Source organism: Pteropus alecto, unplaced genomic scaffold, assembly GCF_000325575.1.
Source record: "Pteropus alecto unplaced genomic scaffold, ASM32557v1 scaffold86, whole genome shotgun sequence".
NCBI classification, from domain to species: Eukaryota; Metazoa; Chordata; class Mammalia; order Chiroptera; family Pteropodidae; genus Pteropus; species Pteropus alecto.
In genome coordinates, this window is record NW_006442109.1 from 10958222 (window position 1) to 10978043 (window position 19822).

At 37.1% G+C, this 19822-nt stretch overlaps 1 protein-coding gene across 7 annotated transcripts in view; it reads left to right on the plus strand.

The window, feature by feature from the left end:
• CSNK1G1 (casein kinase 1 gamma 1) overlaps positions 1-19822 on the plus strand; it is a 148440-nt gene that overhangs the window by 100482 nt on the left and 28136 nt on the right. For 6 of the 7 annotated variants that reach the window (XR_003042649.1, XR_003042650.1, XM_006920271.3 and 3 more), the window contains 6 exons: positions 5999-6150; positions 7449-7683; positions 12270-12355; positions 14230-14314; positions 14588-14736; positions 15598-15702. Coding sequence is in view for 5 of the 7 variants with exons in the window: in XM_006920271.3 (XP_006920333.1) it covers positions 5999-6150; positions 7449-7683; positions 12270-12355; positions 14230-14314; positions 14588-14736; positions 15598-15702 (812 nt within the window). In the remaining 2 variants the exon portion in view is untranslated. Of the gene's footprint in view, positions 1-5998; positions 6151-7448; positions 7684-12269; positions 12356-14229; positions 14315-14587; positions 14737-15597; positions 15703-19647; positions 19759-19822 lie in introns of those variants that run through there. The other variant, XM_025038739.1, reaches the window with a different exon arrangement.

Sequence of the window (19822 nt, forward strand, 5' to 3'; positions counted from 1 at the left end):
ACTTACTCTACCATATGCTTGGACTAGTTCTAGGCACTGACATACAAACTTAATTTAACACATAGTAGTCGCTCTTTCAAATAGCCTTCCAGTGGTAGGGAAGATAGACATTTGGACAAAGAAAGTGTAATGGGAGTGGGGCAAGATTGTCAGGAAAGGGTTCACTGTACTTTGACTTCTTTTTTTCCTTCTCATTCCTTCTAAATGCTTGCTAGAACTTTCTTGACTTTTTAGTTTTGTTTAGGTGTGTGTTAAGAAGAACTGGGCATCTCTTCCTAGCTTTTGAAATTCTGTCTTTATAACTTAAGCACAGGAACTGCACTACTAAGGAAAGTGGAAAGCTTTCAGAGACTGGGATTTTATCCCTTAAATTTACCAGTTCTGAGATGAGTTAGTGTTTAGAAAAGAGAAAGATCTCCCACTCCAGCCCACCTCTAATACATAACATACTTTTTAAATGGTTTTTATCTTAGATGCTATCTACTACAGAAGTAATCTGTCCTCTTACCTTGGACTTTCTTTCCTGACTCCTTTGGATAAATAAAACTTTGAACCTGCTTTAAGGCTCAAGACCTTGGTAACTGTGTGTGTGTGTGTGTGATAGAGAAACTGTAAAAGCTCGGTCTCTGTGTCTCACTGCTCCTGCCTTTCCTCACCTTCTCTTCTCCCACCATACAAATTGAGCTCATGTTAGCAGCATATGTCTAGTGATATTCCAATTTCCAAGAGGCCTGTGAACAAGATGATTGTAAAACATTTTTAATTATAGGACAAAGTAATCCTGATTCCTTAATTCTGGGTCTAGACCTTTTTGTTATCAAACTAGCATTTTGAGTAGATTCATATGTTGAACTTGTTCATATTGTAAAGAGGCATTTTTCAAAGTCAGAAAAATGAGAGAGATTCTGTTCTTAAAAGAGAAACATGTATTTTCTTATATCTTTATAATGATGCATTGTTTTTATAGTGTTATTTCCTGAGGTTTAAAGGCTATGCTTTCATTTTCCCCTTTTAGTTCTTCTTATGGAATATCATCCTGTTTATCTGCCTATTCTTTCTGCTTTCTTGTTAAGTGGGTTTGTTTAATATTATTGATGATAATTTCCCACGTATCAATAATTCCCTGATTCTCTCAAACACTAAAGAATATTCAGTAGGTGTGTTAGAAGTCACTACCATTGATGGAATCAAGAACAGTTTAATTTTGGAGAAAAACTGTCCTATTTTCTTTAAAAATTAAAAAAACTATGTAAACAAAACATAAGAAGGGAATTCCTGAGGTCATTAATCCCTTAAAGGTTTTCTCCGGCCCTGACTTTAGAAGACAGTCGTCACCAAGATATGCTTATTTTTTCATAGAATATTAACATAGATGTTATTTTTTCCTATCCAGGTATTAATGTAGATATGAGACTTTGAAATTGCTTCACAGCTAGGTAATTTAGTTTTTCAAAAAGATGAAAAGCTAATTATTAGGCAATAATGTGATCAAATTACCAAAAGCCTCAAGGTGGTTCTATTTCAGTTCTCAACCTGATGTGCATTTAAAAATATCTCTTAGTGTAGTTACTGTTCATAATGCATTATGGAATATTTTTAGATAACAGCTTGGATAATAAAGAAGCCATTATCCTGATTTGGTGTGTTTAACCCAAGTTAAATTTATGGCAGACTGAAAATTAGCCGTCATGTTGTACACCTCACTTTCTGTTCTATGCAACTTGACATATGTGTGAACCATATGTCCAGTAGGGTTTATAAGAATATGATATTGATGGATGGAAGAGCTGTTTAATAGTACCCTATAAAAATATACAAGATAACATATGCAGTGTATATATAACCTTGCAGTTTTGGTTCATAAGAGATTTAACCTGTGGCTAACTGAAATGTATTAGAAATCCTTCAAAAGAAGAAAATTCAAGATTCACTTCTTTAATTTCCAGGCCTTTATGTAGCTGACCAATTTAGGAGGGAGACCTTACTAGTGCTTTTTTTCCAGAGCAGATGAGAGATTTATAAAATTACCTTAGTTTCTGAAATACCATAGATCAAAGAATTCAGTGCATATCTATCTTGCCTATCTCTCCCACTTAATTTCCATTACTTCATAATTACTTGCAGGAAGTACCTTGTTTAGCACATGCGTAGCTTGTTTTGCATTTAAGGGTTTGCCCTCATACCCAGTCTTATTAAGGGATTTTACAACATAATGTTGATTAATTAAAATTTTCTTAAGCAGTGGATTAGAGATGGCTTTGCAGAGGAAGAGTAAAATATAGAATGCAGGATTTCCCATTTAAATGCAGCCCAGGTTATAACTAATTATTGTGCAGTAACCCCTGACCAAAGAGACAGACTTTCTTACTGGGCCCATGTCTATGTCTTTTACCACCAACACTGATCACTTTATGGGCGGTCATGCAAGAAACTAGGCACAGAATGGAACTTGTGTGGGCATCTTTCTGTACAAGCAGTTCCAATAAATTATATCTACATCTCCCAGAGACGTTTATACTTAGCAGCACATTTTCTGTAATATCTGAGAAACTCTAAACAAGCCTTTTAAATAGCCTTAATCTGATTCCCTTCAAAAGGAGGATGGAGTCTAATTGTTCTGATGTGAAAGAACTTGCGAAAGAGACTGGTCTGTCAGTGTTCTCTGAGTCCTTAGACTATATTCGTCATGAAACAAAGCAATGCCCTCTATTTTTACCCTCAAGATACAGAGTTTTCCAGCAGAGGTTACACTTCAGAATCACCTGTGGAGATGTGCTTTTGTCCACTACTAGAAATTCTGGTTTAGTAGGTTTGAAGTGAAGTCACTGCATCTGTTTTTTAAAGTTTTAGAGATGTTTCTAATAGACTCAACTTCCAAGTGAGTACCACTCTCAGCTTACATTTGAATCTGTACCACACATATTCTGTATAACATGGTGACAAGTTTCATCCACACTGGTACTATGGCTTTACAAAGAGGAACTTAGAAGGTAGCTAGAAGGAGATCCTAGCTATAGTTAGAATTTTAGAGTTAAAAGGAAAGTATTCTAAACCCCTCCTCTTTACAGAGTTGGTAGCAGAACCAAATAGTAGATCCAAGACTCTGACTTGAGCTCTTTCTATACTAACGTCTTAGACCTAGTTCATCTTTGAGAAAATCTTCAAAGTCATGCAGTAATCTAAAAGTTGTCTTGAGCATCCCAGAGCATGCCAGGGTATTGTAAGTTCTCAGGGTATTTAATAAAAGGAGCAATAATATAGCCAGCAGGAACTTCTCACATCTTTGAAATTAAAAGGCAAGAGTTATGAGTGACGTAACTCATAGTTGGAAATTATAGACATCACCCGGAATGTTTTAGTGGCTTCTTTGTAAACAAGGAAATTTCTGACAAGATGCCTAGATTTGGTACTAAAGATTTTCAAGAACAAGATGATCATTTGTCTCATTTAAACTGATCCTTAAGTATTGGCAGCAAATCTAGGAAATTATGCCAGTATTATATTTCTAAGCAGACCTGACTTTTAGCTTGTACTTCAGAGGGAGGATTTTGTGCCCAGATTTGCAATTTAACCAACTAAAGGAATAATATGTTTGTTAATTAGGATTAGAATTGGCTGTAAAAAAAAATCCAAACAATAGTTCAGTCGAGGTGTAGAGATTGATTTTTCTTTTGGATTAAAAAAGTCTAGGGGAAAGGGAAGCCCAGCATTGATATGGATACCTCACGGCCATCAGGGACTCAGGTTCTCTCTCTCTCTCTCTCTCTCTGTCTCTCTCTCTCTCCCGCTCTCTCTCTCTCTCTCTCGTTCCATTCATTCTTGGCACTATCTTACATCCTCAAGGTGTCTAGATGATTGTTCTAGATGGCTGTGGAGCTTCAGCCATCATCAAAGAGGCATAGCTCTAACTCGAATCATCTCTCTTGAAAGAACTTTTCTAGGACCACACCAACCAACAGTTTTTGCTTCTATCTCACTGGTCATTCCTGTTATCAAGGAAGGGTGGAAAGTTACAACTGGGCAGGTTGCTATTCACTATAAGTAGAAGTTATATTACTAAGAAAGAAGAGTGGATGTTGGGTAGGCAAACAACAGATCTGCCATAACCTGTTTTCAAGAATATAATACTTATATTAGAAAAACCAAATTTTAGTGACACCAAAAACTATTATATAGGATATACATTTAAAAGATCCCCAAACTACAATTTACCATGTGTCTCATTAATAAAAACAATAAATCTTCACAGTAGTGTTCTCCTTTGGATTTCTCAGCAGGACTCATTGGAAACAGCTATTAGGTTTTGTATATTTTAAGTAATTTGAAGAATGAGTTCTTCAAAACAATGGGAAAAAAAGACATTAAATCCTGTTTACTTTTGGAGACAGAATCAAAACAACCATAAGGACAATTCAGTGGATATTTATGGAGCTAGCAGGAGCAGAATATACTGTGTTGGATGATATGATTTATGAATGAACTTATTAAATACTCGAGTTGTTTAGTATTTAGATGGAACAAGATAAACTAATAAAGCATATGAAATAGTTAAATACTTATCATAGCAGTGAATCGTACCAACTCCAGATATAAAAGACCTATCCTAGAGAGAATGATAGGCATCTTAGGTTAAAGCTTTAAGTATTAGATATTGTTCATTTGGGCTGCTATAACAAAATACCATAGACTGGATGGCTTATAAACACAGAAATTTATTTCTCATGGTTCCAGAGGCTGAATGTTCAAGATCAGGGTGCTAGCATGGTTAGGTTCTGGTGAAGGCCCTCTTGTTTGCAGACTGCCGACTTCCTGCTATGTCCTCACATGGCGGAAGCTCTTGGTGGGGATTGGGAGTTCTTTTATAAGACCACTAATCTTATTCATGAGGGTTCTGTCCTCATGACATAATTGCCTCCCAAAGGCCTTACCTCTTAAAACCATCACAATGAGCATTAGATTTCAACGTGAATTTGGTGGGCGGAGGGGGGGGGGCGGCACAAACATTCAGATCGTAGCAGATATAATTCCTCTGCCTGTATCCTGTCTTTACAAATAAAAAGAGATAAGAAGATGGAGAGAATTTTATTGTCTAAAACACTTGTAGGCAGTAATCTGCCACATATACAAATATAAACCATGATATACATTAATGTATAAGATGGAAGTGTTTCTGCTCTATGAGACCAAATTTTTAAATGTTCTCAGGTCTCATTCGTATCCACTGTTCACATGATACTGTGCTATCTAACATATTTACTGAGAGCCTCATATTTACTGTACACATTAAGAAGGAAGTTCATTCACAAGTTGCCACTTAGATGAGAAAGTCCAGATTTTGGCTTCTTACAGCCATGAATTTCAAATCTGGGGAAAACCCAGACTTGTATTTTTTTTTCCTATTCCTTTCATAATTACTTATCAGTAACCAAACCCTGTCGACTTTGCTCCAACTAATAGAAAACAGGAAACTACTGAGACTCCCTGTGAGAAGAGGGCCAGGCTGCACCCTCTGTGACCTCACCCCTTCAGTCTGAGTTGTCCTTGGGGCCACAGTTGCAAACAGCTCCCTATGTGACTTTGGCAGTGAGCATAGGAAGTGCAAATGAAGCCAACTAATGCAACAGAGTCCGTTAGCCTGGCCTTTTGCGCTCAGAGAGCCATCCTTTGAACCTTTTATGATAGTGTACTTTTGGGCATCCTTAGGGGAGAATAGTTAACACTCTGATCTGGTAATGTGTTATATAGCAGTGGAAATGCCTTTGGCACTCTGATATTAAATAACTGCTTATTTGAACTTATTGTAAAATGATTTAGCCTTTCCCACCCATTATTAGTTCCCTTTGAAGCTATTGTGCTCAAGTTAAGTTCTCCAGTAAGGACTGTGAAAGAAAAATGGAAATTTCATAAGTCGTACTTTATATCTACTCAGTGCTGATGCAGCTTTCTCATATTTTGGTTTTCTGTCCCCCATTCTGCACCCATCCCCCTCTGCTTTCAGGTGAAGGTCTCCCACAGGTTTATTACTTTGGACCATGTGGGAAATACAATGCCATGGTGCTGGAGCTCCTCGGCCCTAGCTTGGAGGACTTGTTTGACCTCTGTGACAGAACATTTACTTTGAAGACTGTGTTAATGATAGCTATCCAGTTGGTAAGTTGGCATTGCTGTTCTGCAAAAGAATAGGCGGGTTCCATAGCCACATCCTTGTGTCCCTTTTGGTGATTTACCAGCTGTAGTGATACCTAGTGAATGCACATTCCTAGACTTGAGGTGTTCTAAGAAGCTGGCTGGGACAAAAAAGGCTAATCCAAAGAAGTCACTGCATCTGCCCTTTGCTCTGTTTTAAGACTTTGTACCTTGGAACAATACTTTTCCCTTAACCGAAGTGGAAGCATGTAATTTAGATTAGGGAGAAAGAGGATGATTAGGTGAAGTAATTTCTCAGATGTTTTATTTATAGGTTTTAAACATACGTCCTCCCTCTCCCCTTACTTTTGCATCCAAGAAAAGATTGAAGATTCTGAAATTGTATGACCAAGAACCCACCTTAGTTCTATGACTTCCAGTTCTCACAGATTGACACGGCTGAAGAGGCAGCTCTCTTAGCTCCTACCAAATTGTACACCATTAGGAGTTTAAGGAGCAGTTAAGATAGTTCCTTTAAGAAGTTTGTCAGCCTCTCGGGAAGGATGCGAATGAACCTTTATTGGTCTGAGACAGTGATATTCTAACGCACTTTACAGCCAAAACTTGGAAATGTTGGAAAATTGACTTTCATATCCAAAATTCAAATGTCTGAGCTTCCCTTTCTATACTAAGTAAGTAGAAAAGCTTTGTAGATAGAAATGAACTTAATGAAATTTGAAATAATTTTATGATTACTATTTTGGGATATTTTTACATTCACATATAAACTACACTTCTCCCTCTGCTGCTAATTAACTCTGTGATATCCGTCCAATATTAACTTCTCTGGGCCTCACTTTCCTTATTTCAGCAACAAAGAGAGCTGGGTTGGGGAGTCCTAGTCAACTGAGGAAAGGAACATGTGGGCAGGAGTTGAACGTAACAGTGGCACCTGTCTTCAAAGACCACCAGCATATTCTGATATCCTGTCTGGGAATCATTCCTGCCTTTCAAATTCTTGCTTTCTGAAGAAGCATAAAAACAATTCTATTCATCATCTGCAAATTGTAACATTATAAAGTAAAACTGTATATTATTTCAATTGTACTATCCCGCTCTTTTATCTTGATATTTGTTATGTATATATTTGTATCAGAAAATATTTTCTGGTTTACAGGAATAAAGTGACTCTGAGTGGTGAAGAAGAAATGAGTTTTATTTTCATTTCGGTAATTAAAACCTTGGGTTGATAAAAGAAAATGTAATGTGTTTTTTAAATAAATTTTTTTGGAGTATTTCCATCATTGTTTTTTCTCTTTTAGCTTTCTCGAATGGAATATGTACACTCAAAGAATCTCATTTACCGAGATGTCAAGCCAGAGAACTTCCTGATTGGCCGCCAAGGCAATAAAAAAGAGCATGTTATACACATTATAGATTTTGGACTGGCCAAGGAATACATTGACCCTGAAACCAAAAAACACATACCATATAGGGAGCACAAAAGTTTAACTGGAACTGCGAGATATATGTCTATCAACACGCATCTTGGCAAAGGTGTGTTTATTTTCTGCTCCTCAAAAGGACAGGTTGTTAAAACAACTTTTTATTCTAATAACACTTTTGTCCCCATTGTGCATTACAACTTGCGATCTTTATTGCTTCACAGGTAAGTGATTTTTATACTTGAAAACAGTATGGTAAGTTAGTGACTTTCCTGAATATTCGATTGACAACTTGAGGATTTTAATTCTTTATGCAGTTGACTCTTGAATAATACAGGGTTGAACTGTGCAGATCCACTTATATGTGGATTTTTTTCAATGAACATTGTAAATATATCTTCTTTATGGTTTTCTTAACATTTTCTTTTCCTCTGTTTGCTTTATTGTAAGAATACAGTATCTAATATTTATAACATACAAAATACGTGTTAATTGACTTTACGTTACCAGTAAGGCTTCCAGTCAACAGTATGCTATTAGTAGTTAAGTTCTGGAGAGTCAGTTATATGCACATTTTCGACTGCGCAGCGCAGGCCGCAGACCCTCCTAACCCCCATGTTGTTCGAAGGTCAACTGTACTGTGTTTCCAAAGCTTAGTTTCTTAGCAGTGTGCGTACTTGAATTATTAAAGTCATAGCATTTTATTAAGTTTAGTGATGAGTTTGGTATGAATGATCTCATATATGACATCAGGCTGGTATCTGCTTTGAGGAAGAGCACCTCACTAAAATATGAACCAGGCTGCTGTTCACTGTGCATAATTCCATGAATAATTCTTTAAGGAAGAACCTATATCTTACTCAGTGAAAATATATTTGCTTTTTCATGTCTTACATTTTATTCAGGATAGATGGTTTGCACAAGTATTGCAAGAAGCTCTAATAAAGGCAGAAGGCCTTGTTAGAGGAACTAGTCCCAAGGAGACTGTTGCAGGAGAAGCCTTAAGAACAGTGGAAAGTCAAGTAGGCAGGGCCCTTGGGCCCTTTGCCAGCTTCTCCAGAAAAGCTTCCCTGTGTATCTGTTTTATATATTGGTCTTTCATGGAAGATTCTATTTGGAGAAAAGTTTCCAAGGTGATTGAAAAAATATATTTGAAAATTATCATCCTAGAGAATAGCCATGTAAACAGAATATTATCAGGTTCCATAATCCTAGACATAGCTAATTGTATCAGTTGTTTGAACATTAACAACTGTCATACACTAGTAAGTATTTTAAAGACTAGTAGCTACGACGTTGCCTCATTGAGTAAACTGCACATCTATTCGGATAATGACTCTAGTATTAATGAAGAATAAAAATGACATGACAAAGTAGTGTGATACAACTTGAGTTGAAATCATGAATGCTGTCAGAATTTTGTCCGTAACCACATGGAAATCCTCACTTAACCAAGTGTAATACTTTAAAATTAGACTAGAAGGTCTTCTGCTACTTATTATCAGTGTTACTTTGGACAAGTTACTTAATCTTCCTGAAACTTATCTGTAAAATAAAAGTAATATTTCATAAGGATATTCTGAGGATTAAATAGGTGATATATGTAACACAGGTCTCTTGGATAGTGCTCAGTAGTCCCTTCTTCCTTTTTACAAGGAGATAGACTGTGTTGTAAAAAGTCATAATTGCTTGGTTTAACTGACAGGCCCTAGAAATTGTTGTTCCAGTGCCTGCTTTCTGGGCTCAGCAATTTGTATTCTAATTTTATTATTATTGTCAAGAAAAACAAAGACAAAGGATGGGTACCTGCGTTATGCCTGTATAGGTACAGTGTGATGGTCAAGAAAAAGGGATGCAAATCCTGGCATTTTCACTTAAAGCGATGTGATTTTGGTCCAATAACCTTCCCTCAGCCTCAGTTATCTATGAAGTATAATAAGAGTACTTCATATCATAGAGTTCTGTGAGATAATGCATATAAGTGTTTAGCATAGTGCCTGATACTAGTAAAGATTCTATAATGGTAATTATCATTTATTCAACGGACTGTTTTAAGCATCTACTGTTGTCGGACTGGGTCCCTTCATTTCTTGGTATAGCCATTTCTGCCAGAACTTTGAGTTTATCTCCAAACTTGGACTTCGTAGTTAAAAAGTTTTCGGGTCAGATCCAACTTGTCACCATATTTTGTTCTCTCAGTGTTACAGAGAATACATAAAGATGGTTGTCAGATGTCCTTTAAACTCTGGTTAGAGTCTCAAACCAGAGAAGTTTCCATAGGAACTCTTAATTCTATTGGGTTTTAAATGTGTAGCATCCTTTATGTTGTAATGGAGAACGAGGGAAGTGAATCTTCAGATGACTTGGAGAGCATTACCTATTAATTTTGCGAGGGAAGAGAACAAGGGAAGATGTCTCCTAAACCTGACATTATCACATCCCATTAAGTATTCTTTAATGGCTGAAATTAGGGTGAGAACACAGGGTCACCTAGCCCCTTTCCTACAACAAAATATATTTGACTTAAAATCAGGGATGTGATGCATGTAAACCAAGCACATCTTTTCGATTGGTTGAAGGCAAGCCTTTATGGTGTGAAAGAATTTTGTGTCCTACTGGTCTCATTGGTATTGAAACCTTCTTTGAAAGTGACAATGTCTTGCATGAATAAACAAGAACATGTAGAAATATTGATTCGAACAAATGTGGAATGTTCAAAGAAATTTGGAAATAAAGCATGGCTCTTGTTTTTACTTTTTTTTTTTTCTTGAAAGGCCCTAATAGCTTAAATTATTATAGGTTATTTGAGAACCGGAAAATGACTTTTCAGATTACCTAAATCAACCACTTTATTTTCAGATGAAGAAACTTAGGCCCTAAGTAGGTGACTTGGCCATGCTTAATTCCACATGGATTAAATTAATGGAAAGGATGGGTCAAGATCTAGATGACCTGACTCCAGAACCATTGTTTTTCCTGTTATCCCATATTCCACAGCTATTTTTCATGGTTCTCAGTATTTGAAAGTTATTTTGTTACTTATTCCAGTGGGCTTAAATGTGTTTGTTATTTTTTTGGTTTTTTATTTTTAAAAAATCTTTTGAAATGGCTTTTTGCTCTGAAGAGAAGTTGCCTTTTTTTGCAGAGCCGATGAATATTGAAAATGTGGAGAGTTTCGCCCTCTAGTGCTCAACTAGCCAAAATGCAACCATTTGTCCGGTGAATTTTTTGTTACCAAGGGGCCTCTTGTTACAGGAGGTGGATATAAAAATGGAGAGGTGATGAGTAGGTGTGATGTAGTGTGAAAAACTGCAGGGCGCGGTTTCTCTATCTGCCCTGCTTTGTGGGAGATCTCAATTCACCTTACTTGTTCTTTCTTTTTTTGTGTATCTTTAAACTCTGTTAAACTATTTGTCTAATGACTTTGTTTTCAATCACGTATAAAATTTATTGCAACCACCTTCAGGCAAGCCATGTAGACAGAAGCTTCTGGTCTTGCTGTTTTATTTTATCCTTTTTAAGATTATTTCAGTTGACTTGCATCAACTCAATTTTATATTACTTATATGTCTTGTCAGGGTGCCTCCCCTTTCCTCTAGTGACCCCCTTTGCAAAAATCTTCAAACTGCAATTTAGAAGGTTGTCTTCTTTGTTCATTTATCCTGCAGAGTACTATTCACTCTTTTTCATGCAAATTACCCAAAATTGGTGGCAGCAGTTAAACACGTTGTGCTTTTGTATTTTGAGTTTAGTTGAGTAGCTTTCCCTGCCTCCCTGACTCTTAAGTTTTATTTTCTGCACAATGAAAGCACAGCTGAGTTTAAGGTAGCCCCTTAGTCTTGCTTCTGTCATTTCTTTTGATAAAGCCCTAAACTTGATTCTGAAAAATAAATACATAAAATGCCTGAGTTGAACCGTAATCGGCAAATCAGAAATGGAGGCATGTACTATTTATATTCAGTCTGACAACCAAAGGAAGTATAAGATTTTTTTTTCATCTTTCCAGTTGAAAGAGAAACCCAGCAACTTATTTTATATGATAAGCTCCCAGAATACAGGGATCCTGTTTTATGTGCCCATAAAGGGCACCTTAGTAATAAATTTCAAGTCTTTCTTAAGGTGGCCATGGAACATGGTACACATGGAATGGAGCCGAGAGATTATCATTGATGTTTGCTTATATCAAATTAAGTTTTGATATTAGTTTTTATTCATTTTTTATGACTAATGAAAAACACCAGCCATGTGTACTAGGCATTCTGCAGCTCGTGCCTTCGCAGTCCTAGCCAGAGTGGATTGTTTGAACAGCTTCAGCTGCTTAATCTGCTGCTCGCTTTCCCTGATGTAATTGTCACCCATATGTAGGAAATAATGTTTCTCTTAAATGATCTTACTTTCAGGAAGGTGACAGCATTCAGCGAGGGGTGGTTAATCACCATTTACTGATTTGAACTTGGTTTTAGTTTAGGGTGTACTCTTTTCACTTGGTATTTACTTGCCAGTGTTAGATCAAGGCAAAGGAGGTACACATTGGTTTTTTTGGTTTGATCTAAAGTACTATCCCTGGTTTAGATATACAAAGAATTAGTAAGCAACACCTTTCCAGAGCAGAAGGGATTTTGAAAGGACAGCTTGGTTTTGAGCTTCTTTCTGCTTTAATAACTTCAAATGTAATGTGTGATCTGTCTTCCCTTTTAGAGCAAAGCCGGCGGGATGATTTGGAAGCCCTAGGCCATATGTTCATGTATTTCCTTCGAGGCAGCCTGCCCTGGCAAGGACTCAAGGTATCCTTGAAAGTGCTCAGCGGAGGGCTTTCTTTGAATTCTCAGTTGTTACTGAAGGGGTTGCTGACTTGATGTCTGCAAGAAGCACGAAGTGGAAGATTGGTTACAGAGATGAGAAGCAAGAACTACTTAGATTAGTTTATATTGTAAATGCTCATCTGGGCTTTGGAAGCTCTGTTTTGCTGCATTTGTCTTCTTCCCTTTCTGAATCCTTCTTCCTTGTTTTTGGATTTTCCGTGATCTCCCCCCTGGTTCCCTCCCAGCCTTGGCAGTACTGCTTTTCTCTCTGTCAGTATTCCTCCTCCACTACCATTATGTAGCAGGATGAGTGTTCCCAGTGTGTTGGGGAATTTCTGGAACAAATTGATGTCAGCAGCTGCTACACATTTTACCAGCAAGACCAGCAGGGCTGGGTGTGCCCCTAAGGTGAAGCAGGAAATATTTGTTCATCCTGTTGAGGCTAAGTGCCCACCTGGATTAAAATGAAAATCCAGGCTTAACATTGCTATTCAAGTATTTTATTGAATAAATGCCTATGCAGACAATAGCCATTCCTTGTGAAACATGTAGGTTAAATAGACTTCCTTAGGTAGGTATTAGTATAGTACATTCATGTCAAAGTCAACTATTAGTTATAATTATAACCATTGTAATTTACTCTGTGCCTTTGACTGATAGACTAGGAAATGGTAAGCTTCTAACTCATTCTAAGTCCCATTAGATAGTTAAATGTGTGACATATTTTTGAGCTGTAATTTATTTTAACATGTTAGTGTGGAAAGAAACTTAATTCATAGTTTTGGGTACTCCTATACTACCCAGCCTCTCCAGATGGGTGGAATAGAATGATTAACTTTGCTGTCCTCTCTAGGACATTGTCCTGAAAAGTAAGGCTTCTGTCCCTTCCCTTTGGGAAGATTTTATTTCTTTCCCTTTAAATTTCTCTCTTAACATCTCCACGATCTTCTCCTAGTCATATATATCTTGTCGTTGATATTGACAGTTGTCAAATAGTTTCACATTCTCTTTGCTCATTATATAGCCAGTGTATTCATGTATATATTATTAATCGCTTGAAACTTTTTTACGGTCCATGAATTGTATTAGTGGTAGTTGTAGATCTAAAATTTCTCCAACTCACTTTAGAACATTGTTGCTTAAAACTGGGTGCAGCAGGCTAGGTAGAGCCTCAAGGGAATCCCTTAAGACCACATTGTTGGTCCAAGCTTCAGAAGCCCTCTTTTTACAGTCATGAGCAAACCGGATTTGGCTGCTTCAAGCCACTGACGTATATTAAACCTGTCTGTTAGTCATGCCTGTATCATAGATAACATTTAGATAACATTTTTCTCTCTGGAACCACATTGTGGAAGGGCACTTTTTTTTTTTTTAATTGTTCTTTTTTCTATTCAACTTCACAATAAATATGTTGTGGAGCCATCTATCTGTCCCCACTTGGGTTAGCAATATTTTTAATCTTATGGAGTTTTCTAAAAAGGGGAAAGCTAAATCTCTTTTTGAACCCCCGTGGCCGTGAGAGATTACTAAGCTGCTACAATTCTGAGAATATTGCTACATGATATTTTTATTTTCTTATCCTAGCCATTTGTCTCATTACATTTGATGGCATTTATCTTAGACTACCAAATATGTTTGCAAGAAAAGTTTTCTAGAGCAGAGCAGATGTATTGTACATATCTAAACACATCATTTCTACTGCATTTCTTATTTGTTAGTGTTAGAGAGAAAAACAATTGAGATTGTTTAACAAATCCTCCCAGTTTTATTGAAACACTCATTGTGTCCCCAAACATACAGGACCTCCCATATTTAGCTCCTCTTTCCAAATAACTCTCTCTCTTTACTCTCTACAGGCTGATACATTAAAAGAGAGATATCAAAAAATTGGTGACACCAAAAGGAATACTCCCATTGAAGCTCTCTGTGAAAACTTTCCAGGTAGGGTACAAAAAGGACACCCCAGCCAGTGCTACTAAAGCTTTGAAGTAGGTGAAGGCCATGACTTGGTACCTTTAGATAAGGTGCTCTCCAGAAAACTTACATTTCCCTTTATTGTTATTTAGATCAAGACAGGTTTTGTCGCTTTTATTTGGTCCATAAAGAAGACACCAGTGTCAAATAGTCTGTACAGTATTCCTTGCTTGGCCCCAAGTTTCTCCCAGTGGGAAGCATTCAGCTAATGAGCATGGCCTTTGACCTCTTTCCTCACAGAGGAGATGGCAACTTACCTGCGATATGTCAGGCGGTTAGACTTCTTTGAAAAACCTGACTATGAGTATTTACGGACCCTCTTCACAGACCTCTTTGAAAGGAAAGGCTATACCTTTGACTACGCCTACGATTGGGTCGGGAGGCCTATTGTGAGTATCCTCTTTGCTCCTCTTCACCTCAGACCAGCACTGCCTCACCCCTTCACTCGTCAGACTTTCTGCTTAAAGCAATGGAGAAGGACATACCTTTGACTGTAGACTACACTTACCAACCTTTTCAGGTGATGCCTTAGGTTTCTCTTACTAGAATTAGGAAGCAGGAGTAACTCCCTTTATGTGTTTTTAAGATTATGACCAGTATGTCCTAAGATACCAGAATTCAAGCCAGTTTTTAAAAAGTTTCATTTGTATGATCCAGAAGCTTGTGCTAAATAGACAGTAAAGGTGCTTGACTTCAGTAGGGGTGCAGCCCAGCACCACAGGAAGCTTTTGAATTTGCTCTTCTAGCCAGGGGTCCACGGGGCCTGAGAGCGTGCTAACAGACATCACCGTAGGATTTTTTTTTTTTTTTTTTTTAATTTTCAAAGGTAAACTACTCTCTAATGAACTACTGAAGACAAAGCTGCCTCCCTTTTGCAGATAAGCAAACTGAGAAGACAGGAAGACTTGAAACTTCCCTTGGTGGCTGAAAATAATAATTACTATCCTATTAGAATTAGAATGATGCTGTTGGGTCCCCTGCCGTGGAGCGTGCTAACAAACATCCCCGTAGGATTTTTTTTTTTTTTTTTTTTAATTTTCAAAGGTAAACTACTCTCTAATGAACTACTGAAGACAAAGCTGCCTCCCTTTTGCAGATAAGCAAACTGAGAAGACAGGAAGACTTGAAACTTCCCTTGGTGGCTGAAAATAATAATTACTATCCTATTAGAATTAGAATGATGCTGTCCTTTGCAGAGGCATTAGGTTAGACTTGTTTTCCGCATTTGACTTTTTGTTTTATTTGTCCAGCCTACTCCAGTAGGGTCAGTTCATGTAGATTCTGGTGCATCTGCAATAACTCGAGAAAGCCACACACACAGGGATCGGCCATCACAACAGCCTCTACGAAATCAGGTATGTTTTAGACTTTCATTGTTTCAGACTTTCCCTTTATTTGTGGCTAATGTTAAAACCCAAATTCTTTAGCTTCTCTGCTTAAGTGTATATATTGAAATTAAAGAAAAAGCGCTTGCCATTTCTCACTGATGTGACGTGGCATTCTAGCAACCCTCAGGGTTTGTGTAATGGCACTTAGATGTAGCCAGGTGCCTTACATGAAGCATCTATTCTAGAGGATCTTGGCCTGTCAGAGTCTTTTGGCTGAAGGGACCTGCTGGGTGTATAGGATGTATAGGCTAGTTCACTTTGAGTCTCATCTACAGTCCAGTGTGCAGCTTTTACCAATGCTGGTTTTTCCTTGCTCATTAGAATGGGTGGGTAATTTGGACTTAGAGCTCACCTGGGCATGAACTGGCACCTCCACTCTACCTCTGTCCCTGTATTCAGCTTAACTCTAGAGCTGGCCAAGATCTGAGATGGACTTGCAATGAAGACTCAAATTTGCTTTAGGCCACTTCAGAGAAGGCCATGTCATTCGTCCTTCATGTTTATGGTTTGGGAAACTGGCGGTCTGGATGAGAGGCTTCTCTCAGCCTAAAGACAGAAGAGGCAAACACATACCAAAAAACCAAATCTGACAACATTAAAAGAAAAGAATAACTGATTGAGTAGTGAATATTATGATTTGTACTTTTATATCATAACATATTGCTTAGAGCAAAATGAGGATCCAATAGATAAATAAGCAAAGAATAATAAACAGATAAACATATACATATGTGCTTGCATGCACGCACACACAATTATTATCACCTATCAAATGAGCTTGTTCTCCCTCACCCCGATCTCATTTTTGTATATAGAAGTACACATACACACATATTTATAGGACGTACACAAATGTAGAAAGACTCACCAATAAGTACATACGCTTGGTAAAATGTGTAGCTTGGCAGGTAAGAAAGCATGTAAAGGAAGGAAATCTTATATATTAGAGAGTAGATAAAAGAGAGGGCAGATAGGCAAAAGGTAGGATTTAGCAGACTACACTAATAGGGTCCATAGTTACAGGCTTTAATCAAAGTAGGTGGCTAAGAATTATAATTTCACTGACTTCTGATCTGAAAGTGGAATAGTGTCACTTTCTGCAGTTGCTCTCTCCTACACTCTCATACATTTCTCTTGACTTTGCAAATTCTTATAAGTTCTCTAGAAAGTAATTAGATAAAGTTACTCCTCTCTGATAAAATAATCTTACTTCTTGGAATCAATCATAATAAAACAACCCAAGATATAGATTTTAAGTGATCTGTGTAAAACTGCCACAATGTTCTTTATGTAGCCAAGTTTTAGAGATGACCCACGTATCCAGTTATAAGGATATAGTTATGGATTCATAACCTTTATTGAATAAACTGGGTTGTAATACAATGAATTGTAATCCATTTATCCAGTGGGATGTTATGTAGCCACTTCGAAGAATATTTAGGAAAAATTGTAGCAACCTAAAAGTGTTTATGGTTTTTATAGTGAGGAAATCACAGTACAAAATTAGAAATACTTCATGATTTCCCCTCAGGGAAGGGAAGATGAGACAATCAGTGAGAGGAGATAATGCCAAAGTATTAACATAAGTAATGTTGGAAGAGGATATTTCATTTCTGAAACTTGGCTACATAAAGGACATTGTGACAGTTTTACACAGATAACTTAAAATCTATATCTTGGGTTGTTTTATTATGATTGTGGGTAATATTTTTTCAAACTATTCTATAATGAAGTTATATTACCTTATAGTGAAAAATGCATTTAAATAGAAAATGGTATATGGAAAAATAAATTAAGTAGTCAGTAAAATCTAATCAGCATATCTGCCTACTCATGTTTTTTGGAATATTTTAAAGCCCAAACATGTTTTTTTTAGTTTCCCTGGTCTTTTCTGCTTCAGCGAATTCATAATCAGTGCTGCTGTTTTGAATGGATTTTTAAAAATATGGTGGGGCGGGGGGAGTGATTGAAAACTAAATTGCCAGAGGAGTATAAGCCGTCATACTTAGTACCTGAGTAAAGTACAGTGAATTTCAACGTACTTTTAAGTGAAAGGTCATTAAATTAGTATATATAATTAGGAAATCTCCTCTGAAAGGCAGTAAGCTTCCCTTTAAACAGTCGAATCTTGAAGATCTCTCTGATTTTTTTTTCCTTTTAGGATTTTTAGTATCCCATGGCTGCTAAAGGACTGAAATTCCCCCACATTAATGCAAATTTTACACCCCCCTCCCAACAGGATTCTGAATCCTTGCTGGGTAGGATTCTTTCTGCCCTATGCATGGTGGGTAAATGGATTTCTAGTGTCTCTTCAACCTCTACACTGTTTCTTAGTCTATAGTCTCATTGCTTTTGTTCCATCTTTAAGGTTGTTTTCTTTTGCTCGTTTTTTTTAAGAAAAATTGCAGCTAAATATGTCCCTTTTATGACTAGAGATTGAAAGCAGTATGATTCTTTTAGATTATTTTTTTTTTTTTCATTTTGAAATCAGCAAAAGAAGAAAGTAACTTCTCTCTGTGAGAGAGATTGAAAGATATTTACTTTGGTGACCACTAACATTTTTTTAGGAACTTTGACTCTGTAAATCTATCTGAGAGCCTACTGTGTGAAAGTAGGGACACAAAGGTAAGTAAGGAGTCCTTGTCCTCTAAGAACCGACTAGCAGATAAGCTAAGTAGCCAGATAACTATAACACAAGGCAGAACAGATCAGCCTCCCAAGTCACAAATCATTATCATCGGGGACTAGAGAAAGGAGACATTTCCTCTAGTCTGAGCATGACAAAGAGTTTCATGAAAGAAGCTGTATTTGAAATGTTCTTAGAAGAATTAAGTGGGAATGAAAGAGGAATTCCAAGCAAAAAGGAAATATGAGCAACAAGAAATTATCTAGTTCCATTTTGCTAAAATATATGGTGTGAATAAAGACCAGAATAGGAAAATAGGTTGGAGCCATTTAATGAAGCTCCTGGAATGCTGGGCTGGAGAATTGGTATTTAATTTCAGCAGGGAATAGGTACCAAAGGTTTTTGAACAGAGGGATGATATGATCAAAACTTTGCCTTAGATATTTTGGCACAGCAGGTAGCAGTAGTCTGGCAGCTAGCCTATAGACCAATAAGAAGACAGTGAGTTCCCTTGAGAGATAAAGGGGACTTTGGTGGACTTTGGTGGACTGAAAATGAAATAGAATTGAAAAATGATACAGGGATATTAATCTACCAGAATTGGCAGCCCACATGTATGCCGGGGTTGAGGGAGAAAGGTGAATCAAAGCTGTTGCTGAGGTTTTAAGCCTGGATAATTAGGAGGCTGATGGTACTCTTAGCAGAGATGGGAAAGTTGGGGAAGGAGCTTATTTGGAGTTTGAATTTAGGCATCTTGAATTTTAAATACAGCATATTCCAGCTAAAGATGGCTAGCAGGCAGAGGATGGCTCTCAAAAGAAAAACAGACAGATATTTATTTGGAAATCAAGGCATGGACATGACATTGATGATACTTGTCCAAAGACCCTCCTATTTCTAGGTAAATCTGCCCTTTGATTGTATGGTACAGGAGTAAGCATGGCTCTGTTTAGTCCCATACTTAGAGTAGGAAGAGAAAGAAGAGAAGCTGAGAACTTGATTTTAGCTTACCCTAAGAGTTTGGCCATAGGACATTTAACCTTTTGGGGCCTTAGCTTTCTCACATGTAAGCTTTGTTTTGTTTACTGTTGTAGCTCTAACACATACAACAATGTCTGGATTAGTAGGCACTTGATAAATAATTGTTTGAATGAATAAATGAATTAATCTGTCAAGTGAGGAGCATAGATAAAACCAGAATTTTGTTTAAAATATAGATTTTTATTTAACCTTCCATGAAAAATAAATTTCAAACTTTTCTTCTTACTTGTTTTCTATTTCTACAGAGAGCTATTCTGCCTCATTTGGCAGCCAGAATAGAGCTGGATTGTCTGTTCAAGGGGAAAGGTGTAAAAAAACACAGCAGGCTCTTGCTGGTCTAGAGTGTAGGTATATTGAATTGAGTACTATTTGGTTCCTAGATGCAATCATAGGTACCAAATATAGTTTCCATTTAAACTC